Source organism: Euprymna scolopes, chromosome 15 (assembly GCF_053919585.1).
Source record: "Euprymna scolopes isolate OS-2025 chromosome 15, ASM5391958v1, whole genome shotgun sequence".
In the NCBI taxonomy this organism is placed as follows: Eukaryota; Metazoa; Mollusca; class Cephalopoda; order Sepiida; family Sepiolidae; genus Euprymna; species Euprymna scolopes.
Genome location: NC_136496.1, coordinates 3,197,503 through 3,216,451, shown reverse-complemented (window position 1 = coordinate 3,216,451; position 18,949 = coordinate 3,197,503). Strand labels below are relative to the sequence as shown.

At 32.5% G+C, this 18,949-nt stretch overlaps 2 protein-coding genes across 2 annotated transcripts in view; one reads left to right on the top strand and one right to left on the bottom strand.

Moving 5' to 3' along the window:
• The window catches only part of LOC145293694 (ATP-binding cassette sub-family D member 1-like), a 102,736-nt gene extending 90,209 nt beyond the window's left edge, over nt 1-12,527 (bottom strand). Inside the window, exon 1 of the mRNA XM_080140104.1 lies at nt 11,224-12,527. Coding sequence (XP_079996230.1) covers nt 11,224-12,156 — 933 coding nt within the window. The 5' untranslated portion in view covers nt 12,157-12,527. The remainder of the gene's footprint in view (nt 1-11,223) is intronic.
• A 4,343-nt stretch (nt 12,528-16,870) lies between these two features.
• Nucleotides 16,871-18,949, top strand: part of LOC145293693 (uncharacterized) — a 150,679-nt gene continuing 148,600 nt past the window's right edge. The window contains exon 1 of the mRNA XM_080140103.1: nt 16,871-16,923. The gene's annotated coding sequence lies outside the window, so the exon portion shown is untranslated. The remainder of the gene's footprint in view (nt 16,924-18,949) is intronic.

Here is an 18,949-nt window from a genome sequence, read left to right as displayed (position 1 = left end):
GCCTATTCGTGACCACACCCACACACACCTTTATATTATAGATATATATATTTAACAAGAGCCGTTTAATTATCAAACATCTTTTCTTCTAATGGTATTGAGCAGATAATTGGGCCTCACATCCGTGAGGGGGAGGTGATACGCAAACAAGCCGTAGAGAGGAAGGCCGCGAAACGGTGCATATTCTCTCCTGATGACCCAATATTATCTATAAGACGAAATACCACCCCAAACATGACTATATAAAATTTAAAAAAATATGCTATGAAATACCCCAAAAAAAGCACCATCTTATAAAACTTAGACGAGGAAAGCCCTAGAAAGGCGCTTTATCTCTCTCTTCACATTTACTTTATCCGAAAAGAAAACAGCTAATAAACATAAGTATATACAAGCCTATAAGGTAAGCGGTTTCTCTCAAATACATCTTCTGTTGTTCGCTTGCTTCATAGTGAGTTTCTACTACAGTTCCGGTAGTAATTTTTTATCCTCTAGAAGTAATTTTGACAAACTTACTTATTACTTATTTATATAAAGCATTTTGCAAGAAAGTGTCCTGTAAACTATGGTGGGGGAGAGTTATGAGATGCCTTCAATAAGTTTCCAGACTTTTTTCGTATGGGCACTTTTATTGAAATTCTAGTCTTCTTTGAAGTTATCTCCTCCGGCTGCAATGCACTTGTTATACTGTTTCCAAAACTTTTTGAAGGCTCTATGGAAGTCCTCTTGTGTGACTCTCATCACAGTCTCTTTTATCTCCTCAATTGTTTCATAATGACAACCTCTAAGGTTTTTCTTGAAATTAGGGAATAATCAAAAGTCACAGGGAGCAAAGCCTGGACAATAGGGAGGGTGAGGAACTGTCTTGATGTCCATCTTGGTTGTGACAAGGTTTTTTTCTTTCTGATCTTCTCTGAGCAGCTTTGGGACAAAATGTGCACAAAACTTCCACATTTCTCTAACTCTTAATGACCCTTGTTGTTTAAGATTTTTTTAAAGACATTTGCAGACTCGGTGTATTACGATTTAAAGTGTTTTATATGCTGGCATGCTTAAAAAAAATTGACTTCTTAAACCAAACTATCTCTGGGCAGGTTTTATTTATCCACTCTCTCTAAAATTCATCTTTCTCATTTTCTTCCGTGTTTTTCTTGGCCTTCCTCTACTAACTGACCTTTCTACTTCAACTGTTCCTCATTCTTTCAACGTCAATATCACCAAACCAACAAAGTCTCTTTTTCTGCACACAACTCTCTCTATCACATCCATCATATAATTCTCATATTATTTCTCTTCATGCAACGCATATCCTCAACCTTCACAGATTTCTTTTTTTCTACCTTATTAAATTGTTTTATATCTATTTAAAGAAATTTGCAGATTTGATGTAGTACGATATCAATTGAACATTGTCTGTTTTACGTGTTGACATGTGTTGGACAGCTTTAAAAAATAGACTTCCCAATCTAACCTATCTATGACCAGGTATTTATTTACCTCCACTTTCAAATCCATCCCTATTCCCTCCCATGTTTTCTTGGCCTTCCTCCTGCTAACTGTCCCTGCTACCTCAACTGTTCTACATCTATTAACCAAAGCACACTCATTCATTCTTTCAATGTGACTAAACCAACAAAGCCTCCTGTTCAACACACATCTCCTATATTGTGCAGATGTAATCTTCCTCTTAGGTATCAGTCAAACCTCATATTAAACATCGATCATATCATTTCTCTCCATGCAACACATATCTTTAACCCTTGCTGGCAAGGTTTCACTTCTATATATCATCAGTTTGTGTACACATGCCTAATCGATTCTTCCCTTATTCAACAAAGAAAAAAAATGAAAGGATTATTTCGTATTGTTGTCGTCATCATCATCATCTCTTTTATATGCTAGCATGTGTTGGAATGCTTTTAAAAATTTAAAAACTAACCTATCTCTGGCCAGGTCTTTATTCATCCCTCTTTCTATCAAATCCATCTTTATCACTTCCTCACATGTTTTCCTTGGCCTTCCCATGCCAGCTGACGTTGTTACCTCAAATGTTCTCCATTCTTTCAATATGACCAAACTAACAAAGTCTCCTGTTCTGCGCACATCTTACACCACATCCATAGTTTCCTTTTCATATTATTTCTTTCCATGCAACACATATCTTCAACCCTCATTGGCAAGGTTTCACTTTTATATATCATCAGTTTGTGTACACATGCCTGATCGACTCTTCACTTTGTCAACAGCCGGGTTTGTAAAAAGGAGGAGGAGGAAGAGGAGGAGGAGAGGGGTGGTGGATAAAAACAATAACTTTGTGGAATGTTTCTGACTAAAAATGACCATCCTCATTTTTTTTTCATTTAAAAACCACAAAGTGGCAATCGAAACAATCAAAAAGGAGATGTCTAAACAAGTTTTGTTTTTTTAATGGAAATCGATCAAGACAAGGCATGAAGCCACTTGATGTAAGGTGCTAACAAGAATGAAAGCTGATTATTGCAAAAACAGGCGATTCCTACTGACCTTAGTCTTTAAAAGACCAAGGATGTAGGTGGAAGGAAAACAGTGAGCAGGAAGAGAGTTCCACAACATTGCAGTCTTTGGAAATAAGCTATTGGAATTGATAGTTATATTACAAAGCAAATTGATGAAGACCAATAGACCAATGAGTCCAACGAGCTGGAACAAAGGAAGAAAGAAATAGATCAAACAATTCTGAGAAACACATGCCATAATAGTATTTGTAGAAAAGACTGAGATTAGCAACATCATGTCTGTGAGAGAGAGGGTTTTTTTTTTTTTACATAGGCGTCACCACTTATCAAGGCCGATAGGCCACTCAAGGATAAGGGTTAAAGATTGTACAGTAGTCAAAAGGACAATATAGTAATCGATAGTAATGGAAGTTCAGTAAATTTGTTAACTTAAGTGGAACGGCTCATCAGAAACTTGTTCACGTTGGACTTGAAGACAACCATATTATAGACAGCTGGAAAGCAGGAAAACGGAAGACAATTCCACAGGCGTGCAGTTCTAAGAAAGAAGCTTTGATCATGGAATCTATGTTTAGGTTTAGGCACAGATAAAGAGTGGGGGGAATTATTGATAGTGTTTTCAGCTAGTCGAGTGTTTCTTGTGAAAGTTTGGCGAGGGGGGACTATAGATTGAAGCTCAGTCGAACACTTTGCATGAAAATAACGATAAAGCAGAGATAAACTCGCAGCATCTCTTCTGTGAGATAGAGGTAGCAGCGAAGAGAAAAGGACATCTCCCACCAAGCCACGAAGTCTATTTTGAACCCTATCAAGGCAGGACAAATCTTTTGCAGTGAAGAAGAAAGTGTGTGGCCAATCAAATTACAGATACGTTTCTGCAATTTATCAAGAATCTTCAAATGGGACACAGATTCACCAGCTCAAATATGATAACAATATGATACTCCATACATGGTTTGATAGTAGATTTATAGAGATAGGGAATAGTCTTGGACGTGGGAACGTGTTTAGAACGATAGAGAGAACCGATTTTACAAGAAGCAGAAAGAGCAATGGATTTAATATATGAACTCCAAGAAAGATTTGATGAAAAAGAAAGAAGTTTTAGAGTCGATTCTCATCGAGAGCAGAGCCATTGGTTGGTTATTTTGTTTTACGGCATATCAACCCTTTTTTCAGGTGATTTAATGCCAAATCCAATAATTTTGGAAAGAAATTTTTAGTTTTCAAATTGTTTATATCTTCAAATATTTATTCATGGATTTTAGTTTGATTATTTTGTTTTACGGCATATCAACCCTTTTTTTCAGGTGATTTAATGCCGAATCCAATAATTTTGGAAAGAAATTTTTAGTTTTCAAATTGTTTATATCTTCAAATATTTATTCATGGATTTTAGTTTGATTGTTTTGTTTTACGACATATCAACCCTTTTTTTCAGCTTATTTAACGTCTTACTCAGCAATTTTTGAAAAAATGTTTTTATGTTCAAGTTGTTTATAGATTCAAATCTTTATTAATGGTGTTTAGTTTGGTTGTTTTGTAGAGAAAAATTGTTGTCATTTTTAACTTGGCAAAATATGATTGGTTTTTCCAAAAGAAAAAAAAACAAAAACAATAACATTAATGTTTGGTGCATTAAAGTAGGAAGACAATATCTTCAGACAGCCCGATCTGATAGCACTATAGCAAACAGATCTTCCTAGCTTATCTAAAAATTTAAAATGTATTTTCAAAAGCAAAAATAAGTTTTTAGGATCTAAAAATATTTGATAAATTCTCATTTCAGTCACGTAAATTATTTACAGTGAGATGGAGTTGGGGTTTTCCTTCCAAATGACTTTTTTGAGTTAAAGCACATTTGAGTAAAAACAGAAAAATCACATTGAAAACTCACAAAACTCATTGTACACACGAAACGCTGCAATGAAAAACTATAGTCATCATCTTCATAAACAAATCGAGAAAAAGGCTAGCTAAGAAAGGACGATAACTGAAGTTCATAATTCTGTCCTTTAACTAGAAAATTATGAATTTGAGTTATCATTCTTCCATAGTGACTCTATTCTTTGACTTTTTGATAAACATAGTGAATATGTTTTTCCAATCAGTTTTATTGCAACATTTCACATCTGTAGTGGAATGGAGACAAAAATGAATGGTAACATTCACTGCTGCTAAGACTAAGCTTGTTTCCTTTAATAATTACAAGAAACCTTCTCAACTACTGATATCTATGGCTAAAGATACATTACCCGAAAGTAGTTTGTTCAAACTCCTTGGCTTAACGTTCACAGAGAACATGAGTTGAACAGATACATTGAGGGCATTGCCAAGGCTGCTGCAAAGAAGGTGGGCTCTCTTTACCGTGTCAGAAAATTACTTACATTTGAAAGTATCCTGTACCTCTACAAGGCCACCATTTGTCCATGTATAGAGTATTGTTGTCACATTTGGGTCTGTGCATCTACTATTAGTCTCTCACTCCTGGGCAAGGTTCAAAAGAGAGTCGCTAATCTGATTGGTCCTGAACTGTCAGCTAGGCTTCAGCCTATGTCCCATCAACGATGTTGCATCCTTCTGCCTGTTTTACTGGTAGATGCTCTGACAAACTACAAGTCCTTGTACCCCTGACAAACCCGACAGGCAACAAAATCCCATCCCTACACAATAGAGATCCCCAGCTGCCAGAAAGCCTTCTACTCTAACAGTTTCTTCCCCAGAACTGATAGACTTTGGCATTCCCTTCCAGCTTCTTGTTTTCCCAACTCTACTGACATGCAGAAATTCAAGTGCAATGTAAACAGACATCTTGCTGCTAAACCTCTTTCATAGTGTCCCTGCAATCATTTCCCAGATAGTAGCCCCCTACATCAAAGTGGCACTGTGCGTTGGGGTGAAAATACAATTAAAAAAGAAAACATATGTGATGATACTTACTATAACTTAGTTTTTTAAAATATTATCTTTTTTCTTTTGACATTTGATCAAAAACATTGAAAAGATAGAAATTATTTATCTTAGGAAAGTTATAATTGTTTTGTATGTGTGTGCAGGTGTATGTGTATGTGTCAAAAAAATTAGAAAACTATTCAAGTTACATATGCATCATCAAAGATTTTTACCCCAAGTTCGACTTCCAAGATCATAAAACAAGAAGTAATCATTCCAAAAAATACAGACTTTATCTCCCATAGCAAAAAAAAAAAAAAAAAAAAAAAAAAATCTGTTTGGCTTTCCCAAGACACGAAAATGACCTGGAAAAATAAAATAGCATTTTGCGGTAAAAATTTTTTCATTTTGTTGGGGGTGGGGGGAAATTTCATCGAGTACATTAATCTAGAATAATACCTAAGATTTTAAGGCTGCCAACATTGAATCTTAAAAACTTTAACGGCCCCAAACAAAATGTCCCCACACATGCACACACACACACACACACACACACACACACCTGGAATCTTAGGGAGATATCAATCATACCAGTTATTATAGGTGCTACAGGGCTTATGAAGAAGAAACCTGAAGTCCTACCTAACTAATATTCCTGGTGGACCAAGTGCAAAATAGATCCAGACAATTGCACTTAAGGGAACAACAAGGATACTAAAAAGAGCTCTCGGCTGGTTTCAATAAAAAGCAGGGCAATGTTGGCGACTGGTTTGGCTGCCCCATACTCAATGTTATGATCTTTAAAGGAAGAAAATGAAAAAAAAAAATTGTTTATTTATCGTATTGCCACACGAACCTAGGGTTAATTGTAGGGTTAAAAGAGATATTATTGTTTTTATGACTTTTAATACTAAAGTTTGATCAAGTAAAAATAACATTAATTATTCAATAGACTGTGCACCAGCATGGAATCAAATGTTATTATTTGAAATAGATTCAAACAATTATAAAATTTGATTTTAAATCAAAAATCATGTAAAAAAAACAACAACATGTCCTCCAAATCCCAACCACTAACTCCAAATCCAGGTGTTAATGTGAAAAAATAAATAACAACTTGAATGTAACGGGACTGTTAAAGCTCAATTTTACAAGAAATTTTCAGACCTTCCAACAATTATTTCCTAATTTGCGGGATATATCATTGCCGTTTTGCATTAATTTGAAACAACTTATATCTATATATATATATATAGAACTAGCAGATGTACCTGGCGATACCCAGTATTAAACATAGCATTAAATTCCTTTAAAAAAATGAAGTAAAAAAAAAAACAGAAAAAAACTGTGACATGTACATGCGAGTATTATGTTTTTTCTAAACAGTTCACTTCTTGCAAAAAAAAAGAAAAAAAAAATCCTCGAGCTGAGATCAAAACCAAAACCTAGAGACAGTGAGTCAAGTATGATAACCATTAGGCCAGCTTGACACGATCTCTAAAACATGTTTTAAAACCTACTTATTCATAACATAAGGAAGCTGTCATGTGAATGATTCGCGCATGAATAGTCGTGAAACAGTTGACAAACAGATAAAAATCCGATGATTCCTAAGTACCAATTTTTCAATTTTGACTCCACAGAAGCTGTTTTTTTGGATGAAAACCGATTAAAATTTTCCCACATGTCTGAATACCCTATATACCAAATTTCAAGTCTGTAGAAAAAAAATTCGTTGAGTATATAGGTTGAGAGTTTTCCTCTCTCACACACACACATTTACAGATATATAAACGTCCAGAAAAATATAGTCACTATCTTTATAAACAAATTAAAAACAAGGCTCTTTAAGAGAGAACACCAACAACACAAATTCACAGTTAAAACTTGAGTCATCGTTCTTCTATAGCTTGTCTCTTGACTTTGTCATAAAGATGGCAACTAAATTTTTCTGGTCGACTTTTCATGGTCATCTTCTTATAGATATTGATAAATATTTATTATAAACTTTTTTCATAAATAATCAACATGTGTTCATTTCATTCATCATTTTTAATCCTCTCATAATATTCTTCATCATTCAACTGACAATTGATCAATCTTATCAACCCTTATATCATTATATTGGTTTACTCCAGTCATAGATGCAGGCCGTTTATCAAAACCTCCATCTTTGTTTTTCAGTCAATAATTCACAACAGCAAACAAGGGAGGTCACTCTAAGAACTTAATACAAAAGAACGGGACTGTTTATCTCAATACAAAGGGAGACAACACTCGAGTGGCTTTTAACCTTGATAAATTCTAACTCATTTATAAATAAAAATAAATCAGCATTTCATGTGTTCAATGAAACTTGCTATAGCTTCGTGTTATCAATGTTATTTTTTTTATTTATCTTACTAAAATATTATTTAAGTTCAAATAGTTTTGTAGTAAAGCTAAAATCAATTCCCAACCAAACTTCTTACAGTCAAAAGTGTTTTAGGCATTTATTAACTGTGTCTTTTTTTTCTTTGTGATCAAAACAAATAGAAGTTGTGTTTGTGACATATCGGCCACATGTCTGTTTGTGTTGATGAGCATGTTTCTATGTTTGTTTATGAAAAATTGAAGCAGTAACTTGACACACCAAGACAAAACGACCACGTTTTAGTCAGCTGGGAAGCAGCTCCATAGTACTGTGTTTCGCAGATGGATAGTTTGTGGGAAAAAAAACTTTGCTAATGGAAGTTTTGTTTAGTTTTAGGTAGAGAGAAAGAAATGAAATTTATTTACAGTGGGAAACTATAGATTGGAGCTCAATCCAATACCTACCGTGCAAATAACGTTAGAGCTGAGAAAGATGTCCCTTCTATGAAAAAGGGGGATTTAGGGAACATATATTTGATAGATTGCGAAGTCGATGCTGAAATAAGAATTAATGATAGTAAAAAAACAGTAAATAACATGATAAATAATGAGAAAGGTTAAACAGTTGCTTAGAAAAAAGATTGAATAAAATTAGTGATAATTAATCTGGTGATAATCATATATATGGACACCACACAGTTGAGAGATGTCCAATCCTTCTTAAATAAGAGGAAAATCTAGGTGGTCCTCGACGGTCGTACATCTAAACAATATGATATAAATGCGGGAGTACCTCAAGGGTCTATCCTTGGACCTCTATTATTCCTAATATTCATAAATGACCTCCCTGATAAAATTGTCTGTGAGATGGGTATATATGCTGATGACACCACGCTCTATAACAGATACGACAGGAAAACAAATGAACACATATCTAAAGAAATGGCAGAAACACGAGAGGATGACCTCCAATCTGTAGTGGAATGGGACCAAAAATGGATGGTCACATTCAATGCTGCCAAGACTAAACTCGTTTCCTTCAATAATCACAAGAAGCCTTCTTTACCACCAGTAGCAATGGCCAAAGACTCTTTATCTGAATGTACATCTCGTCGGCCTAACGTTCACAGGAAACATGAGTTGGAAAAATTACATTGAGAGCATTGCCAGGACCGCTGCGAAAAAGGTAGATTCTCTCTACCATGCTAGAAAGCTACTAACGCCCGAAAGTATTCTGTATCTCTATAAGGCCACCATTCACCCATGTATGGAGTATTGTTGTCATATTTGGGCTGGTGTATCTGCTACTAGTCTCTCACTCCTAGGCAAGGTTCAAAAGAGAGTCGCCAACCTGATAGGTCCTAAACTGTCATCTAAGCTTCAGCCTCTGTCCCATCGATGAAATGTAGCATCCCTCTGCCTGTTCTACAAGTACTTTAATGGTGAATGCTCCAATGAATTGCAACCACTTGTACCCCCTCGACGTAAATACCTCCGATAAACAGCTAAATCCCACTCCATCACAGTAGAGATCCCTAGATGTAAGAGAGCCTTCTACTCCAGTAGTTTCTTCCCCAGAACCGCTAGACTTTGGAATTCCCTTCCTGGGTTCTGCTTCCCCAACTGTACTGACATGCAGAAGTTCAAGGGTAATGTGAAACAACATCTTGCTGACCAACTCCCCACATAGTATCCCTGTAGATTATGTCATTGATAGTACCCCCTATATCAAAGTGGCAATGTGCCTTGTTTGGGGTGAAAATGTAATAAAAAAAAAATTTTTTTTTTAAACATTTTCTCTCCAGCTTCTTGGCTTTCCTCTGCCTTTTTGCCTTATAACATACTTTCAAAGCATAACTTTGACAGACTAATGGTTGATCATTTGACATGGCAAAAAAATTTAAGGGTTTTACTTTTGTTGTTTACATAATAATAATAATAATAATAATAATAATGCAACGGTGCAATATCTTTTCACCTTAAAAAATCCTTTAAAATTACTTCTTTCAGGTTTTCGAAGATGCTGATAGCGAAAATAGCGTTTTAAATTCCAGGAAACGAGTAATTTCCAAGATATGATTAAATTATAGTTTCAAAAAGACATCTTTGCCGCACGGGCGGCAAAAAATATGTTCGCGCTTGCGCGTACAACAATGGCTACCACTTATAACACAAAGAATTACATAGCTTAATACCTGGAAAACTACTTATGTGCGGGAAATTTAAATGCGATATCCGTTTTCAGCACACGTAAAAACCTATAGAAAACAAGTTTTTTTAAAGGTAAGTTTTGTGTTGGTCTACCGGGCCACAATACCCCCCCCCCAAAAAAAAAGGTCGACATAAAGTCGGTACTCATTTTACATTAAATTAATATAGAAAAGTAAGCCCCCACGTTTTGAAACTATAATTTTTTCATATCTTGGAAACTACTCGTTTCCTGGATTTTTAAACGTTATTTTCGTTTTCAGCACCCTCGAAAATCTACATTAGAGGTAATTTTAAAAGATTTTTTGAGGGTTGAAAGATATTGAACCTTTACCACCACCACCACCAATAATAATAATAATAAAAAAAAAAAAAAAAAAAAAAAAAAAGGCACAAGTACAGAGTTTAACCTAGAAAAAAAATACAGAAAAATCCTTATGATGTACACACACACACCCGTCAGGGAACTAAAATGTCATATTCCAAAAAAATGATCAAGTATTTTTTTTCTTTTTTAAACTAAGGCAATCAAATTCTACGAATAAACGAGACGTTGTGTTTTGATTTAATATGTTTAATAAATAAAGAGAAACAAACTTATTCAAACTACCGAGATCAAAACCCAGCCTTGTAATGACTACGATTTACTATTAAAATCGCTAAAAATCATAAAACAAAAATGATTTTCTATATAAAAAAATACTTGATTGATTTACGTAAGGTTTTGGAATATGTCATTTTCTTTATGATGGATATATGTAAATCAAAGATTTTTTTCTGTATTTAAAAAAAAAAATTAGTTTGAACTCTGGTTACACTATAATAAATAGCAGTAACAATAAATGTCAATAATAACTAAAGGTTCTTATGCAGAATCCAACCTAATTAAAATATAAAACTACAGAAAAAATCTTTATAGTAAATAGTCAGTTTTATTTTTATAAAGAAAATCATGTTTTAACAATTTAAAGCGATTCATGTGAAATCGGTAGCATTACAAGACTGATTTCGCAAGTTTTAATTATTGTGGACTTATCTGCATTTTTTCAAGAGTGTGGCTCGGAACAGTCCCTTTTTGCTTACTCATAACATTTGATTTTCTTAGTTAATATAAAACTACTGAATCGATCTATATATATTTTTTTTTGGAATGTAACATGGTTGTTTCGTCACGGGTACGTACAAGTTACAACATAAAGATTTTTCTGTATTTTTCTTTTAAAATTAGTTTGAGTTCCAAATCAGAACCCACCTAACAACTAAATAATCGGTTTACCTTGGCTGTGATGAAGATGACGACGGCTGCTACAAGTGTCGGTATTCTTGAGCTGGCCCCACGACTTGAGGCCAATTTGAATAACGTGAACGACATGATGGTAACATCGAGCAAAGGTTTGGTCAGGTGCGAGTACAGGTGCGCCAAAGACTGTGTGAAGACATTGATGTCGTCCGTGAGGCATTGGTCGGCATTGGGTAGACGACAGTCCAAGTTGCTCACCCGGTAATAAGTCTGCTGGTCAAAGTATTTCCCGTAGGTGTAGTTGACGAGCCGGGTGCGAAGGGCGAGGGCCAGTTTGCTCTCCACAAACCGGATAAGACTGTTGACAAACGTGGCCGGCACGGCGATGAGGATCCACTTAAAGAGCTGGAAGAGGAATTTGAAGGCGTCCTTCTGGACAATCGTTTTTACGATTTTACCATCCAGGGTTGCCACATAGATGGAGAGGAAAGTCCGGCAGATGAGAGTCAGCGTGTGAAGGGAAAGGATGCCGAACTCTTTCGACCAAACACCGGGGACCACGATGCTCAATAAGGACCGTAGTTGTTTCAGAAAGAGTTTATTTACACCTGGCGATTTCGACTTCTCTTGCTTTGCCTTTTGGGGTTTCTCTTGTTTTGGGGCTTGGCCCGTTCCGGGGGACGATGAAGAAAGTCTTAGAAGGGGATCGCCGTCTTTAGGTTTCGACGGGGTTGCCACTCCGTCAGTCTCAGCAACAAGGCCTCCGTTTTCGGCCCTTCCTTCTGGATGAGACAGAGAGAGTTTCCCTTTGCGTCCCCAAACCCTGTCGAGTACATGGGGGCACTTTTTGGCCCCATAGACGGCAACTGCACTCAGGAGACAGACCCCAAGAGCGGCACCCTGCGCCACTTGTCGACGGGACAGACCACCAACACTTTGTTGAGAGAGAAACTTAGATACATTAGCCATCCTGATTTCATTCTAATTTTTCAATTTTCGAAGGTGTTTTTTCTATTTTGATAAATTTGTTTTTGTTTTTTCTTAAATTAAAATTTTCAACACAATAAATATTTTTCTCCTCATCATTTGAAAAAAAAAAGTTAAATAAATGTTCATAAATAAATATTTTTTTAAAAGTGTTTTTCTTTACAAGTTATTGTTTAAAATAATATACATAAATATTTAACACGTTACAAAAATGCCAATAAATTTTATAAAAGAAAATAATTTTTGTGGTTTTGATTTAAACTAAAATCACCAAGAAAACATTTTTGTTGTGTTTGTTTAAAAAAAATCTAATTTCATAAAACAAATAAAAACTTGTTTCTATTTTTATTTATATAAAAAAAGTTGTCTGTTAACAATTAATACGTCAAGTGAAATTTTAAATAGAATCGATTAAACTAAATTTATGAATCGAATTACTTTCACCGGGAAAATTATTTTAAAAATAAAATATACGTATAAGTAAAATAGAAATTTAAATTTCCAAAACAAATTAATAAATTATTTTTGATTTACAAATTTAAAACAATAAAGAAATATATTTACCAATATTTTTTTTGTTTTGTTTTAGGATTAAATTTTAAATGAAAATATTTATTTTCGTTTAAAACGTTAATTTTATAAAATAAAAATGATTAAGTTTTGTTTTTTTACTAAAAAAAAAAAATCAAAATTTTGACTAAAATAAAAACTTAATCAAAAAACTAATTAAAATTTTGAGTTAGATTTAAATGAAAGGAAAATATTTTTAATTAAAATGTTTTTATTAACCGAATTAATTTAAACAGGAAATTTATATATAAAAAATTAAAAATTAAATTAAATGATAAACAGATATTTTGGGTTTATTATTACAAATTAAAAATAATAAAAAAAATATTTTTTTTTACCTTTTTTTTTTTTTATAAAAATATTTTTTGTTTATAATTTTTTTTCCGCTTTTTGTGTTTTGTTTACAAAAGAGTTTAGATTTTTTAGTTACATTAAAATAAAGTTGTATTTTTTGACAAACCAAAAAAAATAATAATAAAAACGATTTTCTGTTTTTTTTATATATTGATTATATAATCATTGTTTTTTTTGTGAATGAATTCGAAAAGAAAGAAAGAAAAACGACAATCATGGTCGTATGTATATATATATATATTCATATATATATTTTTGTTTGCCAGTCTCGTATATTAGCCATTATTTTCTCCTTACTTTAGCAATTTCCAGTCCAGCCATAATTGAACGATATGTCAACAAGAATAATTAGAAGAGACGACATAACGTACGCGACTTGATCACCCAAACTGGTGTTGTTGTCATCATGGTGACCGAGAAAGAAGGAGCGAGCACCTGCGACACTTGTTAGTCTCCCTTTGTCATCACAACCATGATGATGATGATTGTGCATATGATATCATCATCTACAAAACATTATAACGATGATGGTGATGATAATGATTGCAACTATGATGATCATAACGACTATCATCTACAACAATGATGATGATGATGACAACGTTCTGTGCAACACATTATAACGATGATGATGAATGTGTCACGTGTTCAATTGCATGACGACCAGGCATTTTACTTTCATTAAGTAAAAGTTACTTAGTAATTCCTCAATTAAAAATTTAAAAAAAAAAAAAACATTTATACGTACTTTTTTTTTTTTTAATTTTCGTTAATTATTTTGTCAAATTGCATCGATAATTAAAAAACAAAAATAAATTTATTTTATTATGTTTAGTTTGTGTTTCTCAAAACGAGGCTGGATAAATGGCCGCAATATTTAAAGTCGTCTGCTTTCATTGAATATAAAAAAAATGGTTTCTTAACATTTATATACATGTATATATTTTTTTAACCTGCTTAGTCGGCGTTGCTCGTTTTGGGGAAAATATTGTTGGATGGAGGTTTTAGAAAAAATAATTTAAAATATTGCATCCTATACGCACCCCACCCCCTCTATCCATCAACGTGATTTCTACTTCTAGTATATAAAATGTTCTCTGTTCTAAAAAGTTGACGGTAAAAATAGATAAAACTAAAAATAAATAAACTAAAACTAACTAAATAACTAAATAAAATATGCAAGCATTTAGAATGTGGAATCAGATTCACATGATCACTCACTTTCGAACAAGATAGCGTTTTTAAGAACATGTAACCATTTTTAACCCCCTCTTTGGGCCAATATCAAAGTGTAGTATCTGTTCTTCAGATGTTGCACTTCAATTTCTTGTTCTCTGTTAGTGCAGGAGAAGTCCTTCACGATTGAGACAATTTTTAATTTTTGTTCCTTTTCTCCACGTTAAAAAAACGACCCTGGTGTCTAACTCTGTCCCGTGCGGAGGCATTGTAAATAGGAACCATTTTGGATTATGTCCAAAAATTCAGTACGCAGTTATGACGTCTAGAGTGGACTCAGTTTACTTAACTATGGAATGGAAGTCACTAAGCATCAAACGAAATACGAAACCATATACAACCACTTCTTGTTTTATCATGAAACAATAAAAAGAATAATGAATTTATTTCTATAAATATATTCTTATATTTAAAATATATTCATATGCAAATATTTTATTTGAAAAAATAATGCATTATTCATGACAAAATTCCATTTATTCATTTTAAGAAACTTTTTTTTGTACAAATGTTTAAAATGAGTTTTTTTTTGATAATACAAGTGTTAATAAAAACTTTTATACATCCTTTATGACTACATTCTCTGACTGTGAAAGACATGAATATATTATAAAAAAAAACAAAAAACACCATTTATAGAAATGTAAATAATAAAAATTCTCATTAGTTTTTTTTATTTCGTGATAACACAAATGTAAAAAAAAAAAACTATTTATAGAAATGTAAAATAAAAAAATGAAATTTTATTTTTTTAAAATTATTTTTATTATTTCATGATAGCACAAAAAAATGTTAAAACTAAAATAATTTTTTAAATAAATTACTTCCACATGATTTTTATATTTCGTTTCATGTTTGCTGACTTCCATTCTATATTTAGATAAACCGAGTCCATTTCCGGTGTCTTTGCGTGCTAAATGTTTGGACATAACCCCATTTTTTATCCTTGTTCGAAATCTTTTTACTTCCTATGAAAAACTGAAAATAAAGTCTGTTCTTGTCCAAAGTTCTCCCTATATTAAGAAACGAAAATAAACAAAATATCTGTCTGTGACGAAAACCTCATTAAAAGATAATATAAATTAATCAAATAGTTTTATTTTTAAATAAAAAATAAAATTTTGTAAGCATCCAAGAAAGTGCTTGTTTCGCTATTTTGAAAACAATCTCAAGAAACAAGGCAGATAACTCAACAATAATTAACACTTATTAGATTCATGTCGTGATGCTAACGAATTCTCATTAATAGCTTAAAATGATTTTCTTTATAAAAAAATAAAAGTAAAACTACTTGACCAGCTTACGTCATTTTTGGACCTGGAGTATATATATACGTTTCCTCAAGAACAGATTATATATATTTTTTTTCAAATATGAGGGAAATTCTGTGCAAGAACCTTCAAATTATTTTTAATTGTCAATATAATTAAACTTGATGAAACTTTAATCGTTTTAAGAAAAGCACAAAAGACGTCTGATTTGCATTTGACTTAAAAATAAAAAATTAATGGTGCTTCTACACTACTGGGACGAAAACAATGGTATCTACGAATTACTCATATTTTTAAGATGATTATATCCAAAAATTACGAAAATTGATAAGGTAGAAAATTATTTATTAAAGAAAATAAAACATACAATTTGATAAAAACGATCGTATGAGAGTTCAAAAGGAAGGTAATTTTTCGTTTCGATTTAAACAAGATGGCGGCAATTTTTCACCTGTTGATACAATTAAATTTTTTTTATTTATAATTTAGTAATATTCAGGTAATTTAGACTGCATAATATAGAAGAGTTGACAAACTAATCAGTAGTTACTATTGTTGTTTTTTTTTTGTCTGAAACCCCCTTTATCGACTACAAAATTTCGTCCTAATAGTGTAGAAGCGCCAATTTAATTTATTTAAAAAAGTTAATATTTTTTAAAATGAAAGTAGTTTTTTTTAGAAACAAAATGAGGATTTGCTAATTTAGTATTGAATAGATATCATTTAAAAAAAATTATCTTTGAATCAAGACTAGGTCTAAGGTAAAATCTTAAATTTAAAAACAAAATTTAATTTATTAAAACAATTTTTTAAACAAAAATATTACTTTGGTTATTTTTCTGAATGGTAATTAATATTAATTTCGAAATTTATTATCGTATAGATGAGTCTCTAAGATGAGATTAGGTTTAAGGTAAGGTCTCCATTTTAAATTTTAAAATTCAATTTATAGAAAAATAATTATTTTTTGAAAATCATAATTGTTTTTAAAGCAAAAATACAAATGTTCTCATTAATTATTAATAATTGATATTAATTTTGAAATTTAATCAATTTGTTAATTTATCGAAGACGAGATTACGTCTTGGGTAAAGTCAAATGGAATTAAAATTTAATTAATTAAAAAATATTATAAAAAAGATTTAAATTCTTCTTTAATGAATAAAAAATGCGAATTGACTCATTTATTATTATTATTTATAATTAATATCAATTTTGAAATTTAATTTGTGAACGAGATTAGATTGTTATTATCATGAATTGGGTTGGAGGTGCCAGGCGGAGAGTTGGTTTACTAAACGAAAAGAAAACCCAAAAGGTAATAAATAAAATAAAATATTCTAAATTAATTCAACAATATTCGAATCTATGTGTACAGTAATAGAAACCCTAATAATAATAATAATAATAATAAAAGCTATAAATAGTTTTCCGTAAAACTTACTTTTAACTATAAATAATTTTCTACTCGATGAATTTTCGTAATTTTTAAATATATTACTATTTTCGACATGCAAATTTAGTACGTAATATTGTTTTTGCTTAAAACGACACATTTTTAAAAATCGGTAAAATTTAATTTTTCTTATTTGTTTTACTCAGTGAATTTGCATAATTTTTGGATATATTACTATTTTCGACATGACACTTAAGTACGTAATATTGTTTTTGCTTAAAACGACATATTTAAAAAAAAAATATTGTATGAGTTATGTATTTTAAAATATATGTATGAGTTATGTATTTTAAAATATATACATTTCTTTTTTCGTTGAAATAAAGATTAAAATATTTTTTAAGAATTTAAAAATTCGTAAATTTGAAGAAATTAAATTCATTAAGAAATAAGAAATTAAGCATTCATGTTTTTCATCTGCGTTAGTTCTCTGCAAAATAGCCTTGTGTCTCTTGTAGTCCTATATAACAGATGTGTTCCCTTGCATTCCTTGATGAAAGACCTTCTCATAAAGACGATGTTTCTCTTGAAGTAGGTTACTGATTTCCTGACAATTTTCATCAAACCAATCTTTATTCTTTCTTTTTCTGAATCCTAACACATCTGAACCAGCAGAATATACTTGTTCTTTTTAATTTTCCAACGATCCATTGAAAACGATCCAATCTCTCATTCACATGAGCCAGTAAGTTAGTAACTCCAGATTCTTTAGCTTGTCAACATCAATGTGTTTATAAACCCGAAATCCTGTCATGCGTACCTTCTTGTGTATGTGCAGCTTGAATTTTCCATCGAACCAACCTATGATCTGACTCACACTCAGCTCTACACATAACTCGAACATGGGAGATATCTGTAAGTGATACTGAAATCAATTAGATGACCTTGCTTTGATCTAGGATGCGTCCATGAAGTTTTGTGCTTATCTTTTTGATGGAAATGACTATTCAGAACAAAATTCGGTAAAACTATACAAACACCGTGACAGCGAATTAACCCTAACCCTAACACTAACCCTAACCCCAACCCTAACCCTAACCCTAACCCTAAACCTAACCCTAACCCTAACCCTAAACCCTAACCCTAAACCCTAACCCTAACCCTAACCCTAACCCTAATCCTAACCCTAACCCTAACGCTGTCACGGTGTTTGTATAATAATACCCAAAATTCCAGCAACCGTAAACCCACGTAATATTGTATTTGCTTAAAACGACACATTTTTAAAAATCGGTAAAATTGAATTTTTCTTAGTTGTTTTACTCAGTGAATTTGCATAATTTTTGGATATATTACTATTTTCGACATGACACTTAAGTACGTAATATTGTTTTTGCTTAAAACGACATATTTAAAAAAAAAAAAACGTTAATATTGCCAGTCCCGTGACGCCTCAGAGCAGCAATCTCTCAGTCCTTCCCAACGCGAGCATTGAACTCATCCAAAATTATGGGCTTTTCATTGTTAGGTATCGATGATATTGCCTCATCGAGTGCTCTGTAGAAAGCCAGGATGACTTCTTCGTTCGCTTGCATGGTTGGAGCATAGATGGAGAAAATTGAGAGGAATCGATGGCATGAAAGTGGAATTCGAAGTTTCATGATTCGATCAGTCGCAGCAGAAGGTCTTTCAATCTTGTCCACTAGAACTGATACTGATCTTATTGCAAAACACACTCCGCCATCACATCGTTTGCCCTTTGAACTTGCAACCCAGAATATAGAGTATCCTGAGCCTACCTCAATCAAATGGCCTTCCTCGGGGAGGCGAGTCAGTTATATTTATATTTAGTCTCTCAAGTCTCACTGCTGATGCTATTCTCTATCTATATAAGAGCCAGGTACGTCCAAGGATGGAATACTGTTGCCACATCTGGGCAGGAGCTGCT